Source organism: Gossypium raimondii, chromosome 6, assembly GCF_025698545.1.
Source record: "Gossypium raimondii isolate GPD5lz chromosome 6, ASM2569854v1, whole genome shotgun sequence".
Taxonomy (NCBI): domain Eukaryota; kingdom Viridiplantae; phylum Streptophyta; class Magnoliopsida; order Malvales; family Malvaceae; genus Gossypium; species Gossypium raimondii.
In genome coordinates this window covers 19,893,643-19,911,042 of record NC_068570.1, presented here as the reverse complement: position 1 = coordinate 19,911,042, position 17,400 = coordinate 19,893,643, and the positions used below count along the sequence as shown (strand labels likewise).

The following is a 17,400-nucleotide window of genomic DNA, read 5'->3' as shown; positions in this document are numbered from 1 at the left end:
GTTTTTAGGACTTCCTCAGAGTAATGTCCAGAACACCCTTATTGCTTTAGCCTAGAAGCGATAAGGATTCCTTTGTGAAATAGGCTCATGCCTAAATATCGTTATTTTAATAAAGTTCATCTTTGCAATCACTCTTGGAGTAAACTTTTCTTTCTTTCCATATGAGTAGCTGTTTTGAATTTTTCTTTCAAATTATTCTTACATCTCATTCATGACCATATTGCACATTCATGACCATATTGCACAAGTAGTTATTCTTGAATCCATATTCTTTTTATACCTATAACAGGTCCCTCGATATCAATGATACGAATGTCACTCTTACAAATTCAGAATCTCCTTTTGAACGAAACATGTGTTTAGAGGGGTCACAGGATTTTGAAGATGACGAAGACGGTGGTTTGTCTCCTGATTTGTTGAAGATGGTAGAACAGGCCGAGAAACAACTCCTACCTCACAAGGAATCAATAGAAATTGTGAGCCTGGAGGAAGGAAAAGAGGTGAAGATCAGATCTGATATCTCTGCAAAGACAAGACAAGACCTCATCAGACTACTCCAGGAATTCAAAGATGTCTTTGCATGGTCATACCAAGATATGCCTAGGTTAAGTACTGATATTGTAATCCATCGCCTTCCTATAAGAGAAGATTGCAAGCCAGTGCAGGAAAAGCTCAGAAGGATGAGGCCTGATATCGTGTTGAAGATAAAAGAGGAGGTCCAGAAGTAATTTGATGCCGGATTTCTACAAGAAGTCAAGTATTCTGAGTGGGTGGCCAACATCGTACCAGTTCCAAAGAAAGATGGAAAAGTACGAATGTGTGTGGAATACCGGGATTTGAATAAGGCTAGTCCAAAAATAACTTCCCATTACCCCATATCGACACATTGGTAGATAATACAGCAGGCTATTCATTGTTTTCCTTCATAGATGGTTTTTCGGGGTACAATCAGATAAAGATGCATCCTGAGGACATGAGAAAGACTACGTTCATTACGTTATGGGGGACGTTTTGTTATAAAGTGATGCCGTTTGGATTAAAGAATGCGAGAGCGACATACCAAAGAGCCATGGTAGCCTTGTTCCATGATATGATGCACAGGGAGATCGAGGTTTATGTTGACGATATGATCGCAAAATCTAGAACGGAGGAGGAACATGTGCAGGTCTTGAGAAAATTATTCTTAAGATTGAGAAAGTTCCAGCTCAAGCTTAATCCAGCGAAGTGCACTTTTGGGGCCAGGTCAAGAAAATTGCTAGGCTTTATAGTCAGTGAAAAGGGAATCGAGATTGACCCAGACAAAGTGAAGGCAATACGAGGTTTACCTTCGCCTCGCACTCAGAAAGAAGTTTGAGGTTTCTTAGGAAGACTGAATTATATTGCTAGGTTCATTTCACAACTAACCGAGAAATGTGACCCTATATTTCGTCTTCTGAGGAAACATAATCCTGGTACATGGGATGAAGAATGCGAGGAAGCCTTTAACAAGATAAAACAGTACTTGTCTAATACTCCAGTGCTGTCACCACCTAGCCCAGATAGGTCGTTGATACTGTATCTAACGGTGTTTGATAATTCCATGGAGTGTGTGCTAGGTCAACATAATGAAACGGGAAAGAAAGAAAGGGCGATATATTATCTCAGCAAGAAATTCACTGACTGTGAAATAAGATACTCGCCTGTCGAGAAGTGTTGTGCCTTTATTTGGACAACCTGAAGATTAAGGCAGTATATGCTATACCATACGACTTGGCTAATTTCGAAATTAGACCCTTTAAAGTATATGGTGGAGTCGACTGTTTTGAATGGGAGGATGGCCCGGTGGTAAATTTTACTGTCTGAATTTGATATAGTCTATGTGAGTCAAAAGGCTGTAAAAGGGAGTGCAATTGCGGACTTTCTGGCTAGTAGAGCTTTGGAGGATTATGAGCCGTTGAGTTTTGATTTCCCAAATGAAGACTTGATGTATGTAGCCGCTATTGAATAAAATTCCCAAGAAGGTCACAGTTGGAAGCTAAACTTTGATGGGGCCTCGAACGCTGTGGGCAATGGAATTAGGGCAGTCTTAGTATCCCCGAACGATGATCATTATCCTTTCACTTGCAAATTGGATTTTTATTGTACAAACAACATGACAGAATATGAAGCGTGCATCATGGGCATTCATACAGCTATAGAGCGTGAAACTAAAGTGATAGAGGTCTATGTGGATTCGGCATTGGTGATATACCAACTCAAGGGAGAATGGGAAACGAGAGATCCCAAATTAGTCAGTTATCGAAAGTTGGTCCTTGAATTGATTAAGGAGTTCGAGGACATTACTTTTTTCTATCTCCCACGAGACAAGAACCAGATGGCCGATGCACTGGCTACGTTAGCCTCCATGATCAAAGTGAACAGACAGGAGGACATGAAGCCTATCCAGATGAGCATCTATGAGGGTCCGGCTCATTGTTATAATATCGAAGAAGGAGAAGTGGATGATAGTCCTTGGTATCAAGATATACTACGATATGTAAAGAATCGTGAGTATCCTGGCCAGGTAACTGAGAATGATATGAGGACTCTGAGAAGACTAGCCATTGATTACGTCTTAGATGGGGAAATCTTATACAAGAGAGGAAAAGATCAGGTACTGTTAAGATGTGTGGACGCTGTAAAAGCTAAGAAAATCTTGGAGGAGGTCCATGAGGGCATCTGCGGAACGCATGCTAGTGGGTTCGCGTTGGCAAGGCAGATTATGAGATTTGGGTTTTACTGGTCCACCATAGAGGAGGATTGCATCAATTACGCCAAGAGGTGCCATAAATGTCAAATTTATGGTGATAAAATGCACGCACCTCCTTCGCCTCTTTATGTTATGACTTCTCCATGGTCATTCTCTATGTGGGGTATGGATGTCATCGGGCCAATAGCACCAAAGGCCTCAAATGGGCATCGTTTCATATTTGTGGTTATTGACTACTTTATCAAATGGGTAGAAGCTGCTTCATATGCTAACGTCACAAAGTTAGCGGTCAGTAAGTTCTTAAAAAGAGAGATCATATGTCGATATAGAATGCCCGAAAGAATCATATCCGACAATGCGTTGAACTTGAACAACAGCTCAATAGCGGAAGTCTATAGTCAATTCAAGATCAGACATCACAATTCGTCACCGTATCGCCCAAAAATGAATGGTGCAGTGGAAGCGGCCAATAAAAATATAAAGAAGATTGTGGGGAAAATGACCGAGACTTACAGGGACTGGCATGATAAATTACCGTTCACTCTCCTTGCTTATCGAACGTCAATCAGAACCTCCACCGGGGTAACGCTTTTCTCCTTGGTTTATGGAATGGAGGCAGTTTTACCCATTGAAGTTGAAATCCCTTCTCTTCGGGTGTTGACTGAGCTAAAGTTGGATGAAGCAGAATGGGTCCAATCTCGATACGATCAGTTGAACTTAATAGAAGGGAAAAGGTTGAAGGTTATCCAGCATGGTCAAATGTACCAGAAAAGAATGATGCGAGCCTACAACAAAAAGGTCCGTCCCAGAGAATTTCACGAGGGGAACCTGGTGTTGAGAAAAATTCTACCTCTACAAAAAGACTTTAGAGGGAAGTGGATGCCAAATTGGGAAGGACCTTATGTTGTGAAAAAATCATTTTCTGGGGGAGCCTTGATCCTGGCTGAGATGGATGGAAGAAACTTGCCTAATCCAGTAAATTCAGATTCGGTTAAGAAGTACTTTACCTAAGAAGGAGAAGGAACCAAGGTGAAAACCCGCAAAGGGCACCTTAAGACCAAAGGGGATTTGAGTTGAAAACCCAAAAAAAGGGTGGCTCAAATTTTGATTGAGGCATATGGTGATCTTGTTGTACCTAATTCAGTAGGAGGGAATAGGCGACATCTTGAGACATCAGCAAAGTACTGTGAATCTCCTAAACATGTGTTGAATTCAGAAGGGTCTTCAAAAAGTTGTATAGAGAAATTCAAGCAAAGATATCTGGGGCACTTGTTCATAGTATTTATATTGAATTTTTTGTTTCTAGAACGCTTCTTTCTTTTTCAATATAAGTGTTTCCAGTCAATTCCTCTTTTAGACTTGCTATCATTGATAATTTATTGATAGTATTTATATTGATAATTTTTTGTTATTATCTTTACGCAAGCATGTTGCATTAGAATAACGATTAATGGACTAATAAAACTTTCACAAGGGAAGTTTTTTCATATTACTCTAGAAATCTCTAAATAGCTCAGGAACCTGAAACAGGACTATTGTTTATACCTCACTGAGTTTAAAGGTGGAGAATATTTGGGAATGAAGTATCTAGATTAAAAATTCTCGAGTTTGGTTGAAGTTTTGTTTCCATAAAGGAAGCCTTAATGAATAATGAGTAATAACAACTTTAACATTAATCATTTTCATGACATAACATTTAAATGTCATTCATATACATCTAGCTAAAAGCATTTGATTCATTTTGATCATCTCAGTCATTAGGTATAATTAGGCTCATGAAATGAATCATAAAGGTCATGTTCCGCAGAGAACAGATCGGTGAAATTATAAAGCCTTATCTCCCTGAGCAACAGTGGAGCAGGTGGAAAAGCAGCAGATCTTGTCTTCCCATACTGGTGGTGAAGTAGATCGAAGATAATGGATCTTGTCTTCATGTATTGACATGAAGTAGATCAGAGATAGCAGATCTTGTCTTCATGTATTGACATGAAGTAGATCAGAGATAGTGGATCTTGTCTTCATGTATTGACATGAAGTAGATCGAAGATAGCGAATCTTGTCTTCATGTATTGACATGAAGTAGATCGAAGATAATGGATCTTGTCTTCATGTATTGACATGAAGTAGATCAGAGATAGTGGATCTTGTCTTCATGTATTGACATTAAGTATATCGAAGATGGTAGATCTTGTCTTCCCATACTAGTGGTGAAGTAGATCGAAGATAATGGATCTTGTCTTCATGTATTGACATAATGGATCTTGTCTTCATGTATTGACATGAAGTAGATCAGAGATAGCAGATCATGTCTTCTCATACTAGTGTGAAGTAGATCGAAGATACAGGTCTTACCTCCCCAACATTACAGTGGAGTACATAGAAGCACCAATTCCTGTACCTCTGAAGATGCAGTAGGAAGGAACAAGGCTACTTGAAGAGGAGAAGCATTGAAGAAGTTGAGGCTCAGTAAGACCGGGCACAATTGGGCCTTGTAGTCTTTGCTCTGTTCCCGTTACACGACAACGAGCAAAGAGGGTAGTATGAGGGCCCAATTTACGCCCTGACCGTTAAATAAATAAAACCAAACGAAACAAAGGCTAATGTTTCAGTCCAATTTTGTTACAAATCCAATAACGGGCCCAATAGCTAATTCCTAACCCAGTTCGAAATTAATGGAAAAGGAAGGGTTAGGAAACCCTAGCATCGACTTCCCGCTTCAAAAAAAGCCACCACCGCCGCATGTCTCGGGCCGACTCCTCCACGCGCTCCACAAACACTGCAAGCACGAACTCAAAGAGTCCGAAAGAGAAGAAACAAAAAAAATAGCAATTATATTCGATTTATTTTTCTTTTTCTGCTATATAAAGTCATTTTATTTTGTAAAATGGGGACGGATTGTAAGGAAAGAATACGAAATACTGAAAGAAAAGAAAACAATTGTCGAAGGTGATCTATTTATTCTGTTTTTTATCGCTTTTGTTTCATTTTCTCTGGTTTTAAAAATAATAATAAAAGAAGAAGGAAGATTCTTACCAACGGTGGCGCGTCGTCGACATCTTTGTTTCGCTTCATCCAAATCGAAGTTGAAAGGAGGATTTTGGCGTGAAGAGCAGGGGAGAGGATGAAACAATTCTTGCGGCTACTATGCTGCAAATGGAATTGGGTTTTAATTAGGGAATGAAAAGGGTTTTAAAGCATTGATGGGTTATTTACGTTTTTAATCCTTCCATTTTTATCCCATCGTTTCAAAATCATTGTTTTCTGTTTCCAACTTTTCCTATGAAATATTGAATTTGTTTTATTTTAATCCATTGCTCTTGCAGTGTTTTGGGTGGTTTGGGTAAATTGCTCTTTCGGTCCTCCTCCCATTACGCGTGTTTTAATCGCTCCCTTTCTCATTTTTTTGAATTCAGCCCTTAAATTCTATTTATTTTCAACCTAATCTTGAATTTATTATTCTAATTTTTTATTACTAATACTGTTTATTTATATTATTATTATTGTATCATTATTAGTTTATATTTTTATTTATTATATTATATGTTACTATCATTGTATCTATATGCGCATATGTATGTAAATATATAGGTATACATTTTAAACGTTTTAAATACATATACATATTATGTACATAGTTTTTATTATTATTTTATTTTCATAGTTTTTTCATACATATACACATATATACATTTATATTTTATAATAGTTACACGTTTTCCATATTTTATAATTTATACATGTTTGTACATTTTTTTATATAATATGTACATATATATCCAACTCTATTTAAAACTTACTATAAATGTATTTTCCACATTATTATATTTACCAATATACTATATTATACATTTTTTTGTAAATGCATAAATATATTTCATATGTATTTTATTATTGTTATTTTCATGACTTTTGTGTACATATATATGCATAAACGTTTTCAAATATGTATGCATCTTTGGTATTTCATAGCCATACCTATATTTGCAAAATTCACCTATATATCGTGTCTATATATATTCATACTTTGTAAATATATATACATATATATTTTAAATCGAAGTATTTGTTTCATGTTATACATTAACTTTTTAAAATGCCTTTTAGAAAATATATATTCTGGTTGCGTCAAAGCATTAAAATCATCATATTTTAAAATTTTCCAAAATATTTGGCATTCATGATTCTCGAGAAAGATCGTGTCCTAACTTACTAGATTGCGATTATTTTTCGATGGAGAAAGCCAAGTATTTGTTTTGCAATAAATCCACAAATTTCAAATAAAAGCTTATTCTCGGGAATTCAAAAATGTTGGGTCCTAACTTACTGGTCGTGACATTTTATTATCTAGAAATAAGGATTTCAAAAACAAAAGGCAATATTCGGTATTTTGAAGATTTAAAAATATTGTGCCCTAACTCACTAGGTGTGATGTTTTATTTCTTTGAAATAAGAATGTTTTATTTTGATTCATTCACGAGTTAAAAGTTCTCTTTTAAAATCTTTTCAAATTTTCGACACCAAGACATTAAACAATCAAATTCGGTACCGATTTTTGGGCGTTGCGAGGGTGCTAACCCTTCCTCGTGCGTAACTGACTCCCAAACCTATTTTCTCAAATTTCATAGACCAGAATTGTTTTTAAGGTGAGCTAATCACACCTCAATCAAAGATCGGTGGCAACTCCAATTTTCGTTTTTTAAAAGTCGACAACTAAATTTTTGTTTTCAAAAAACGGTTTCGACATATGTTATTCGTAGAAAAAACTTCTGTAGAAATACCATTAGTTAAAAATCATAAATTTGTGTGTGATAAAAAATTTACACCACCAAGAAAAGAACAGATTAAACAACTTGAAACAAATCATTGGTTATTTAAAATTTTAAAAAATAATTTTAGTGAAGAACCATTAAAATTATGACAAAATAGCCCTAGATATTGTGAAATTAAATTAAGAAATCCCAATAAAATTATTAGAGTTAAACCAATGATCTATACTAAACAAGATATGGATGAATTTGATATACAAATTAGAGAATTATTAGAAAAAAGATTAATAGAAAAACTAATAATCCACATTCTAGTCCAACTTTTATGGTTAGAAATCATGGTGAAATAAAAGAAGAAAAACTAGAATGGTTATTAACCATAAAAGGTTAAATCAAAATATTATTTTTATGGATATTTTATTCCAAGAAAGGATGTTTTAATTAATCAAGCTAAACAAACAAAATATTTTAGTAAATTTGATTGTAAATCGGGATTTTGGTAAATCATGCTAACCGAAGAATCTAAACCTTTGACAGCTTTTAGTGCACCCAATGAACATTATCAATAGAGAGTAATGCCATTTGAATTATGTAATGCACCATAAATCTTTTAAAGATGGATGAATTCTATATTTAATAAATATAAAAATTGTGTAGTTTATATAGATGATATTTTAATATTTTAGATACATTAGAAAAACATAGAAAATATTTAAATATCATTTCTCAAGAATTCATAAAATATGGAATCATATTAAACCCTAAGAAAATAGAGTTAGAAAAATAAAATAGAATTTGTAGGATTAAAATTATCCATGATAGTCTTAAACTACAAGATCATATTATTATAAAATAAAAGAATTTCTGAAAATATTGAAGATAAAAAGCGACTTTAACAATTTTTGAGAATTATTAGTTATGGAAGAAATTTTTTCCTAACTTATCTGAAAAAATAGGTAAGTTGTATGAAAAACTAAAAAGGATAAACTTTTATTTGGTCTAAAACAAACTTAGAAATTATAAAAATTTAAAATCCGAAATAAATCACATTCCAAAAGTTTATTTAACTAAACAATGTGATAAATTAATTTTAGAAATAGATGCCTCACAAAATTATTGGGGTTGTATTTTAAAAGCTAAAACAATAAATAATGAAGAATTAATATGTGGATATAGTTCAGAAAATTTAAACCAAATGAAATTAATTATTTTGTATATGAAAAGAATTATTAACAATAAAGGAATAAAAAATTTCTCATGTATTTAGCACTTGAAAATTTTATTATAAAATTGATAATCGACAGTTAAATATTTCATTACTAATAAAAGTTTGAAAACGGTACCTAGAAGAATTAGGTGTTACAATGAATTATGTACCTTTAATTTTGAAGTGCTATATGTAAAAAGAACTAACAATATTGTTGCTGATTTTCTTAGAAGGCCATATAGATAGAGGTAAAAAACCTCTAGAAAAAGTTAGTGAATGGACTATTGTCCATAAAAGACCCAACAAAGGGAAAAAACAAATCTTAATCAAGGATTTGTGACGATACCTACACAAACACCCGTTTATTCTAATTAAGGATATTATATTCCATATCCAATAGTAAGACAACCAGTTGGAACTCATTTATCACTTACACTAAAAACGGTAAATCAATTCCCTTGGTCCTAAGATCCAACCTCAGCATACCAAGATAATTATGCTGAAATAATAAAAGAAGCAAAAAATTTGTTGAAACAACAAATTCAAAAAATAAAATATTTTTATAATCCAGACTTACCATTAGAATTATATAATTTTATTAATAAAATATGGAAAACCCATATTTTTGAATAAAAAGCCAATTTCAGAAGAGCTCTTACTAAGTTTTCACAATTTTTAGTTGAAAAACAACTAAAGAAAATGAAGTTTATGATTTATTACTAAAATCTATTCTATATAAAGATTAGGAAGAGCTTGAAATAAGATATTTAGATATTAAGGAGATAAATAATCTTCTTGATATATTTCAATATTTTATTAATAAAGGAACAAATAATTCTATGATGAGTAAATGTTTAGGCTTTGTCTATATAACAAAGCCGTAAAATTTCTACTAGTGGAAATTTTTACAAAAATAAATGGAGCTATTTGCAAACAAAGAAGTTTAATTTCAAAAGTTTTTCGAATATTTTCTACAAGCTTATGTTTTTACAAATTATTTAAATGAAAAATTTCCTACTATAAAGTTTAGACTTGATCATGAACCATTTGATATAAACAAGATTGAATGAGGTTTTGTTAAAATAATAATTAAAATTTTTCTTTTCATCTATTAAAAGATTTTCCTGCATCTATTAAGTTTATAGTATAAAGTATAATAAAGGAAAATGACTTTTACTATTATTTTTATCTTGAAATAAGCAGTCTTATTGATATTGCTGAAAAAGAAAAATTTTATCAGCCATATCAAATTTGGATTATTCAAAGAATGATTGAAAGTCCCAAACTCACAGTCAAAGAAGACAAAGGGCACTCGACAAAAAACATTGACAAGTGTTATAATAATCTCAGTTATTATCAAATCTGAGCAGGGATAAATTTAATGACAAAAACCCAATATTTATTTCAACAAAGAGCTCATAAGCTCTGGACTGATGGAAAAAGAATATTGGCTTATGAAATTGGAAACATCCAGAAAGAAAGGGATGAAGAATCTATGCAACTATTAAAAAAGATAGCTAACATGGAGATTGATGATTTTCCATCACATAATAGAGGAAATAAAAAACACGTGGGAGATTTGGAACTCACCACCAAGACTATCAACAGATTCATTACATCTAGATGACATAGAATTAATGAATCTAGATAATATTCAAGAAGGATAAAGCCAAACAAGAAAGCCACGTGAAAGAATAACATCCAATAAAAGAGCATTCAAGTTTGGAGGTTACTTAAAGAATAAAACATCCATATACAAACAAAAAAAATTGCAACATGGGAGCAACCATTAATGATATGACAAGACAAAAGGAAAGCTACGTGAAAGGAACCATCAATTCATCATTAATATCATCCTTATTAAAAATACTGTGCGGAATTTAAAAAAAATAAAATAGAGTTTAAAAATTTTCTTATAAATAGGGATAGAAGAAGCCTAAACGAGACATCGAAATATAGTTTAGAAATCTTTCTTTTTACTTTTCATTTATCATTCTCTCCTTGTAAAAACTTTTCCTTTACTTCTACTTTTGTAATAAAATCTATTATCTTCCGCATTCCCCTTTCATTTATAATTGGTATCAGAACCTAAAAACTCTCACTACCATTAACGCCTCCCATCAATCAAAAATACCTACCTATTCAAGCATCAAACCAAAAAAAAACCATTTAAAAGAAACCCAGCCACAACCACGACAGAATAAGAAAACTTGTTTTAAATTCCCAAAGAGAAAATGCAATTATCAAAACCGAAAAAAAAGAGAGGAAAGAATAAGGGACTAAAAAAGTAGAAAACAACAGCAGTCTTTTGGGTTTGGAGCTCAGGGACTAGGATCGACAATTGGTCCGGTCAAAAGGGAAAGCTTGACGAGGAGAACAACATACTAGAAAATCAGACTAATCAACAGTCGCATTTGAAGGTTGGAGGAAGAAGACGCTCGGTTACAAAAGAGAGTTTTCGAAAAAGTTTTTGAGTCATTTTCAAGCAAGAAAAATTGAAAGAGTGAGAACAAGAAGCTAAGGAGAGCTTTAACAGTGGTCATTGTCTGAGTAAGGAGGCAGCGACCGCGACGGCTAGAGTTTTCTAAGGGAGAAAAGAATGAAGGAAAAGAAATAAGAAAGGAAAGAATAAGAAAAAAAAATGGAAGAAAAATAAAGAAAAATGAAATAAAGTAAATATATATAAAGGCAAATTTTTTTTTAAAAAAATGTGTTTAATTATGCGATTTCCGTGACCGTGACACTTCTAACGGCTGGTAACGTTATAATGATTAAAATGTTACAAAACAATAACATTAGTGATCATTTTATAACAAATTAAATTTTAACGGCCAAAACATAATTTAAACCATACACAAATTACTATTTTTATAGTTTACCTTTTTTCCATTATTACATTGCTGACATCTTTTGTAAATAAAAAACAAGGACTGCGATTGAAGACTAAATTTCAATCATTCTATAGAAAAACCCACGAAAAATAATAGCAACCAACAAAATAAGTTTAGGATCCAACAGTGACAAATCTCAATAAAAACATGATCCCTTACATTCTTCCTATTTGGCTTATTCCTAGAAACCAGACAGATGCTTACCCAATCCTTTTGGATTTGGTCCTTTAAAATCTGAAATTTTAGCCTTGATCAAACAGTAATTGTTAAATTCATTAAGTTCTGTTACTTCTAAAATCCGAAACAACAAACATGTCATGTCAACTTATTATTTCTACATAATACTAAAAAACAACCTAGCTAACCGACTTAACTACTATTATTTATGTTAAGTCTGAAATTTCAAAATTAAAAAAATATAAAGACTAAAAATGATTCAGTTGAAGAACATGAACTAAATCTACAACTTTACACATAGCAAAATTTAACCAAACAGATCTACTGCTACTACTTGGGTTAGAACTGGAATTTCAAATTTTGAGAAATGTAAACGAACTAAATTTGACCAGTTAGAAAAGTACAAAGACTAAAATTGACCGAACAAATTAAAGTATAAGGACTAAATCTACAACTTACACATAGTATAGTGACTAATAGCAAAATTTGACTTTTTTCTTTTATCATAACATAACAGAATCAGGACAGACAACTATATTCTTAACACCAATTTCTAATACAATTTGGTCATGATGGCAATGATGCACGAAGAAGTGAGAGCTAGAAATCAAAGGCAAACAATGGCTATTTTAATATTCAATATCACATGAAATCGCATGAAGCATTGCATACTCTATAACTGTGTGAGAATCTCACTAATATCATCTGGCTTTAGACGAATCAATTGAGTGCTGTTGCAAGTTCCTCCTGAGAAACTCTGACAACTCTAACACTTGCAGCACGTCCCCGTTCTAGGCTGTAAAAATAATTGTCCTCTGGGACAAGCATTTGATTAAGAATCTATTAGAAAGAAATATGGAGACAAGATTGTAAAAGAAACAAGAACATTACAATTGTTACGATACCATAATCCCATCTATCAAGTTCTTAGTTGACAGTGGTAACTGATGAAAAATGAAACCATCTACATGACAACTACACTAAATCTAGAAAGACATTACGTTTTTGACAATTATATATGTCTCCACAGCACAAAGCAAAATAATTTTGATATGATAAGACCAATAGAGCATTACCTGACATAATACCGTTAGTAACAGATGTAACAATCCCGTGTTCTATGGGTTCGCCTTGCACGCTTGATGATCCTTCAGGAAGGACTGAATGGACACAGTTTAGGAAGGCTAAATATGCAAATGCCTTCATTTTCTGCTATTATGAAATCAAAAAGATAGGAGTTAAACCCAGACGAAAGCTACTACAGTCAAATTATAGCTTACGGTACCAAGTATCGTGAATATAATAGATCAACAAAGGGAATTCTATAATAATCTGCTCTTCTAGCCTGGTGGGATCCAATATAACACATCCACTCTTGGCCACACAGCAGCAGATTGCAACTGCACCATCCAGCATAAGATAGCAAGAAATGACTTAAGTACTAATTATTTACACAACACGAAAATGGCCATATGTTTCCATTGCTAACCAGCAAGATGCTCCGTAGGAATCCCTGCATCTACAAGGGCCACACATGCTGCATTTATAGCACATGACAAAAGCTGTACGAGGTAATATCAAGGATTTACATTGGAAGTTTACTCTTCAGGTAAATGAAACCCAGGGAACAATAAAATGAGGCTCTAAAAAAATCCTAAAGGATACAGCACCATCATCATTGACAACCTGCGACAGAAAAGTACATAAAATCCAAATTTACTAACAATTCAGCTATAAAGAAAACGTAATTCTTGAAGTGGGTAAATCGAATAGAATCACCTGAATTATGATTGAAGTTGTTGTATTCGGATTAATAGTCAAAAGACAAATGCTCTGCAGTGTTCTCTTTAATATCATTTCATATTCCTCTTCCAGCTTCCCTAAGCACCAACAGGCACATTTCGATAAATTTCCCAAACTTCAAACGGAGGAATAATTATATGATAAGATACCACCCAATTACATCAGAATCAATCATTACTCGTCAAACACTGAATAACTAACTGAACTCGAACTGGCAAACCAGAATATCTGAACCATACCCACACATGATGAAATTTGAACTCGAGAGCCTCCTTATTACCATTAAGCCAAGGCCTCATCCGCATTAAATGGGATTTTAGTAAATTATCTATTTGTCCTGTTTGCTTTCTCAGAGTTCTCGTTCTTTTTAGTTCCAACTTTCGGTCCATAAACGGCGGCAAGTACTTTGGTGTCACCTAAATAAAAATTAACAAACAAAAATAAACAAATTTATAGTCGAAATTATGATGATATTTTCCCAAAGTAAAAAAGTTTGCTAAAAGGAAGTACCTTAGAGACCAACTGGCGGAGCCATAAGCACGATAGAGAATGTTATGAGAACAAGCAAGAGGCCTCAACTGGTTCTGCGTGCGTCCGTCTTCCCCATCCACCTCCATTGCTCTCTATGAACCTCAAATGGCAAAGCTTCTCTCACATTTACTTTACTAAAGGAAATGAGATCTCAAATTGCAAATTGGGGACACCGATTACAACTTTGTTTTTTGGGGGAGGGACAGAAGGGTTTTAGAAATTAGGGTTTAAAACATGGTTTAATTTTTCAGTCAGATCCTGTGCTCTTTGAAGCTTTGAAGTTTAGTCCTCTTCTTTTAATTCCACATTAATTGTTTTGATGCAATATTTTAGCTTATGATGATCACAAATATCATGGATTTACTATGTCATGGTCACTCAACTTTTTAACTCTCATTAAGCTAAAGACAGGGTCACCATAACATAATAAATCAAAAACGTTAGTGGCCATAATATAATAAATTTTTAAAGTTGAATGACCAAAATGTAATTCTAAGCAAACATAAGTGACTAAACATGGAATTTAACCTCTACAAATTTTCACCTACATCTAATATCCCTACCCTCTTTTTCTCGCCCCAAAAATTGCGTAGCTGAGCTTGCAATCTCGATCTTCTCTTTTTCTCGAGCTTTCTTTAATGGCACTTGCCCATTCCTTTTTTTTTTTAATAAAATTCTCACCGACGACTTTCTTGGTTTCATCCGCTTTACTCTTTGGTAGTTGCCCCTTCTCTCCTCTTCGCCGCTGTAGACACATCAAATCGGTAAGCACGGCTGAATTTTTTTTTCAACTGTTATTCGAACCCTGGGTTCACGGCTGAATTTATCAATTCATTATGTCTTGTTTTGATTTTGCTTTTATTTTCTAAATTTCCTTTCCTATCGATAAAACTTCAAACAGTAAAACCTTGAAAATAAACACCAAAATCTCAAAATTAAGGGGCTCCAGATTTGGCTGAGGAATCTACGATCACATCCTCTGAGTATACGTCTTTGTAAGCGTTTCGTTTTATTAGTTTTATATATCTGTTGTTTGAAAGAACATTCGGATGCCTTGTTCTGAATTGGGAAAAATATGTTGTTGTTTTTGTTCAATTATTTTATCTGATTTTATTTCAATTCCTCAGATACGTACAAGATAACTGGCAGAAGCAACAGTACGGATCCTACTGAAATGAAAGAAGAGCATCACTTTCCAGAAGAGCGTAGTTATTCCAGATCTGTATTGGAACGGATCGAAACTCTCATGGACAGGATTTACAGACAGAAAATTACCGTAAGTGTCATAATTGAATTTAGTAGTTCATATTCAATTCGCATTATTGCTATTTATTATACATACATGTTGAAGGTTAAAAGATCCCTCATTGACTGACTTGCAAGGATTGGACCTTGCTTTATAAAGCACGGTTTATCCTGACCCTATAGTACCTTTTCTCTATGGAACGTTTGTCTCCAATCTAACACAGAATATTTTGTTTCTTAATACTTGTTTTGTGTGTATATTTGGTGAAATGAAGGACCAGGAGGCAGATATGAAATCTATATTATGGTTAGATCATAGGGAGAAGACATTACCCCTAGTCAATACCCAAAATATCAAGACTAACAATGGCAAGTTCAAGGATGGCCATTTGGCAGAATATAAGATGATGAAAAAATTCCTTGAAACATACGAGTTAAAGCAAAATTTGCTATACGAAAAATTAGACCTACAACTATCTGAGGTAATCTAATGTTTACGAATCTAATTACTAAGTTTGATTTCATGATCTAAATCTCCAATTTAATTTTCTAACTTGCTTTTTCAGGATTCGGAAAATGCGAGTTTACCAACTGAGCAAAATGAGGTAGGCTAATATTTACAAATCTAATTACCAAGGGTCAGTTTAGCATTGCTTTTTAGAAACACTTTTTGGTACAAAAAGCACTTTTGAGAAAAAAACATTGCTAAACTAGCCCTAAGTTTGATTTCATCATCCAAATCTCCAATTTTAACTTTCAAACATGGTTTTTCCGGATTCGGAAAAAGCAAGTTTACCAACTGGGCTTCTTACAGTAGGTCTCAATATCTCAAGTAATTCTTAAACTTGCCCTTGTTTTCATCTCTCCTTCACAATCATTTATTTTTTTTCTCTCTTAAATTTCTGGATTAAATGTGAAGACTCCGAGAAAAGAGGTATAATATATATACATACTGCATTGAACATCAGCTGGCCTAACTAGCATTTGAGAACATGGATGGTATAAGGTATCTGATAGAACACACACATACACCACATTGAACATCACTCGGTCTAACTAGCGTTTGAGAGCATGGAGGGTATAGGCTATATGATAGAACACTTATAAACGTATCAAATTCATAAATTTGTTCAATGCATATTAGTAAATTCATATCTTTTATATTGTTCAAATTCGTCACGTTAAATCTCAATCCTACTTGTCGTTCTCATAATTTATACAGTAAATTTTTGTGTGTGTTTGTTGTCTTAGGTTTTTTTGGCATGCGCTCGTGCTCAAGATCGTGGAAGTTGCATGTCTTTTGAGTCTAAATTTGTTCATTTCATAAACCAACTTTACAACAACGACAACAACAAAGTGGAGTACAAAGATTTTCAAGGCTTAGAAGATGCATTAGCAAACACTGCCTGGGGGAAAGTTCCAGACTACCTCAAATCTATTGGGATCCGAATAGAAGATGCTCGTGGAAAAACTACTGAGTTTTCTCATACTGGAATACAAATTCTGGTCTGCGCTGTAATTAAAGAGATGGAAGATATGTCACTTGAGGATTTGGATTGGGGTACATTGAAAAAGTGGGCAGCTGCGCTCAATTACGCCAATGAACAAGGTTTTCAAGTAGGATTTGCTAATAATCTGTTGCAGTGGAATGTGGTTGCCTATTTTCAGAAAAAGGAGCTCTATCAGCTCTCATAGTTATATTTAATCCTGTATCTAACATTCTGCTATGTTATAATGTCTCGTTTTGCGTCAAGTATGTTTATGGTTTTCAATGTCTAAAATCGTGAGTTGTTGTATTGGGTCATAACCGTATTTAATTTGTTTAATCAATTTAATCATATGTGTCATATATCATACTTACATGGACAATCTAGTCCATGTAATATCTATACGAGTCTTTACAATCTAATAGGGTAGTTTTGAATTTTTAAATATTAATAAGGATCAAATAGACATTTTCAATTAAGCAAATTTTGACAATATTTTATTTTAATTTGATTAAATTCTCATTAATACTCTATTTCAATTTCTCATAATTTTAAAATTTAACAA

At 33.5% G+C, this 17,400-nt stretch overlaps 3 protein-coding genes across 7 annotated transcripts; 2 read left to right on the top strand and 1 right to left on the bottom strand.

Annotated features, from left to right (window-relative positions):
- Nucleotides 1-2,131: 2,131 nt before the first annotated feature.
- LOC105771812 (uncharacterized) lies at nucleotides 2,132-5,198 on the top strand. Its single transcript, XM_012593204.1, has 2 exons — nucleotides 2,132-2,799; nucleotides 5,135-5,198. Exons 1-2 carry the CDS (start codon nucleotides 2,132-2,134, stop codon nucleotides 5,196-5,198), a joined length of 732 nt encoding a protein of 243 aa, XP_012448658.1.
- Nucleotides 5,199-12,236: 7,038 nt separating this feature from the next.
- LOC105774485 (exosome complex exonuclease RRP46 homolog) lies at nucleotides 12,237-14,367 on the bottom strand. 4 transcript variants are annotated; one of them, XM_012596993.2, is made up of 7 exons: nucleotides 14,083-14,367; nucleotides 13,853-13,988; nucleotides 13,549-13,649; nucleotides 13,435-13,455; nucleotides 13,259-13,331; nucleotides 12,846-13,169; nucleotides 12,237-12,584 (listed from the first exon to the last, which is right to left on the bottom strand). In XM_012596993.2, the coding sequence occupies exons 2-6, from the start codon at nucleotides 13,959-13,961 to the stop codon at nucleotides 13,039-13,041; spliced, it is 435 nt and encodes a 144-aa protein (XP_012452447.1). In that variant the 5' UTR covers nucleotides 13,962-13,988; nucleotides 14,083-14,367; the 3' UTR covers nucleotides 12,237-12,584; nucleotides 12,846-13,038. The 4 variants fall into 4 exon arrangements, with proteins under 4 accessions (XP_012452447.1, XP_052488154.1, XP_052488153.1 ...); XM_052632194.1 differs by having other exon boundaries at nucleotides 12,237-12,565; nucleotides 12,846-12,978; XM_052632193.1 differs by having other exon boundaries at nucleotides 12,846-12,978; nucleotides 14,083-14,362.
- Nucleotides 14,368-14,676: 309 nt separating this feature from the next.
- Nucleotides 14,677-17,197, top strand: LOC105773959 (uncharacterized). 2 transcript variants are annotated; one of them, XM_012596199.2, is made up of 6 exons: nucleotides 14,677-14,867; nucleotides 15,005-15,098; nucleotides 15,231-15,379; nucleotides 15,624-15,830; nucleotides 15,915-15,953; nucleotides 16,600-17,197. In XM_012596199.2, the coding sequence occupies exons 3-6, from the start codon at nucleotides 15,278-15,280 to the stop codon at nucleotides 17,041-17,043; spliced, it is 792 nt and encodes a 263-aa protein (XP_012451653.1). In that variant the 5' UTR covers nucleotides 14,677-14,867; nucleotides 15,005-15,098; nucleotides 15,231-15,277; the 3' UTR covers nucleotides 17,044-17,197. The 2 variants fall into 2 exon arrangements, with proteins under 2 accessions (XP_012451653.1, XP_012451657.1); XM_012596203.2 differs by lacking the exon at nucleotides 15,005-15,098.
- The last annotated feature ends 203 nt before the right edge of the window (nucleotides 17,198-17,400 follow it).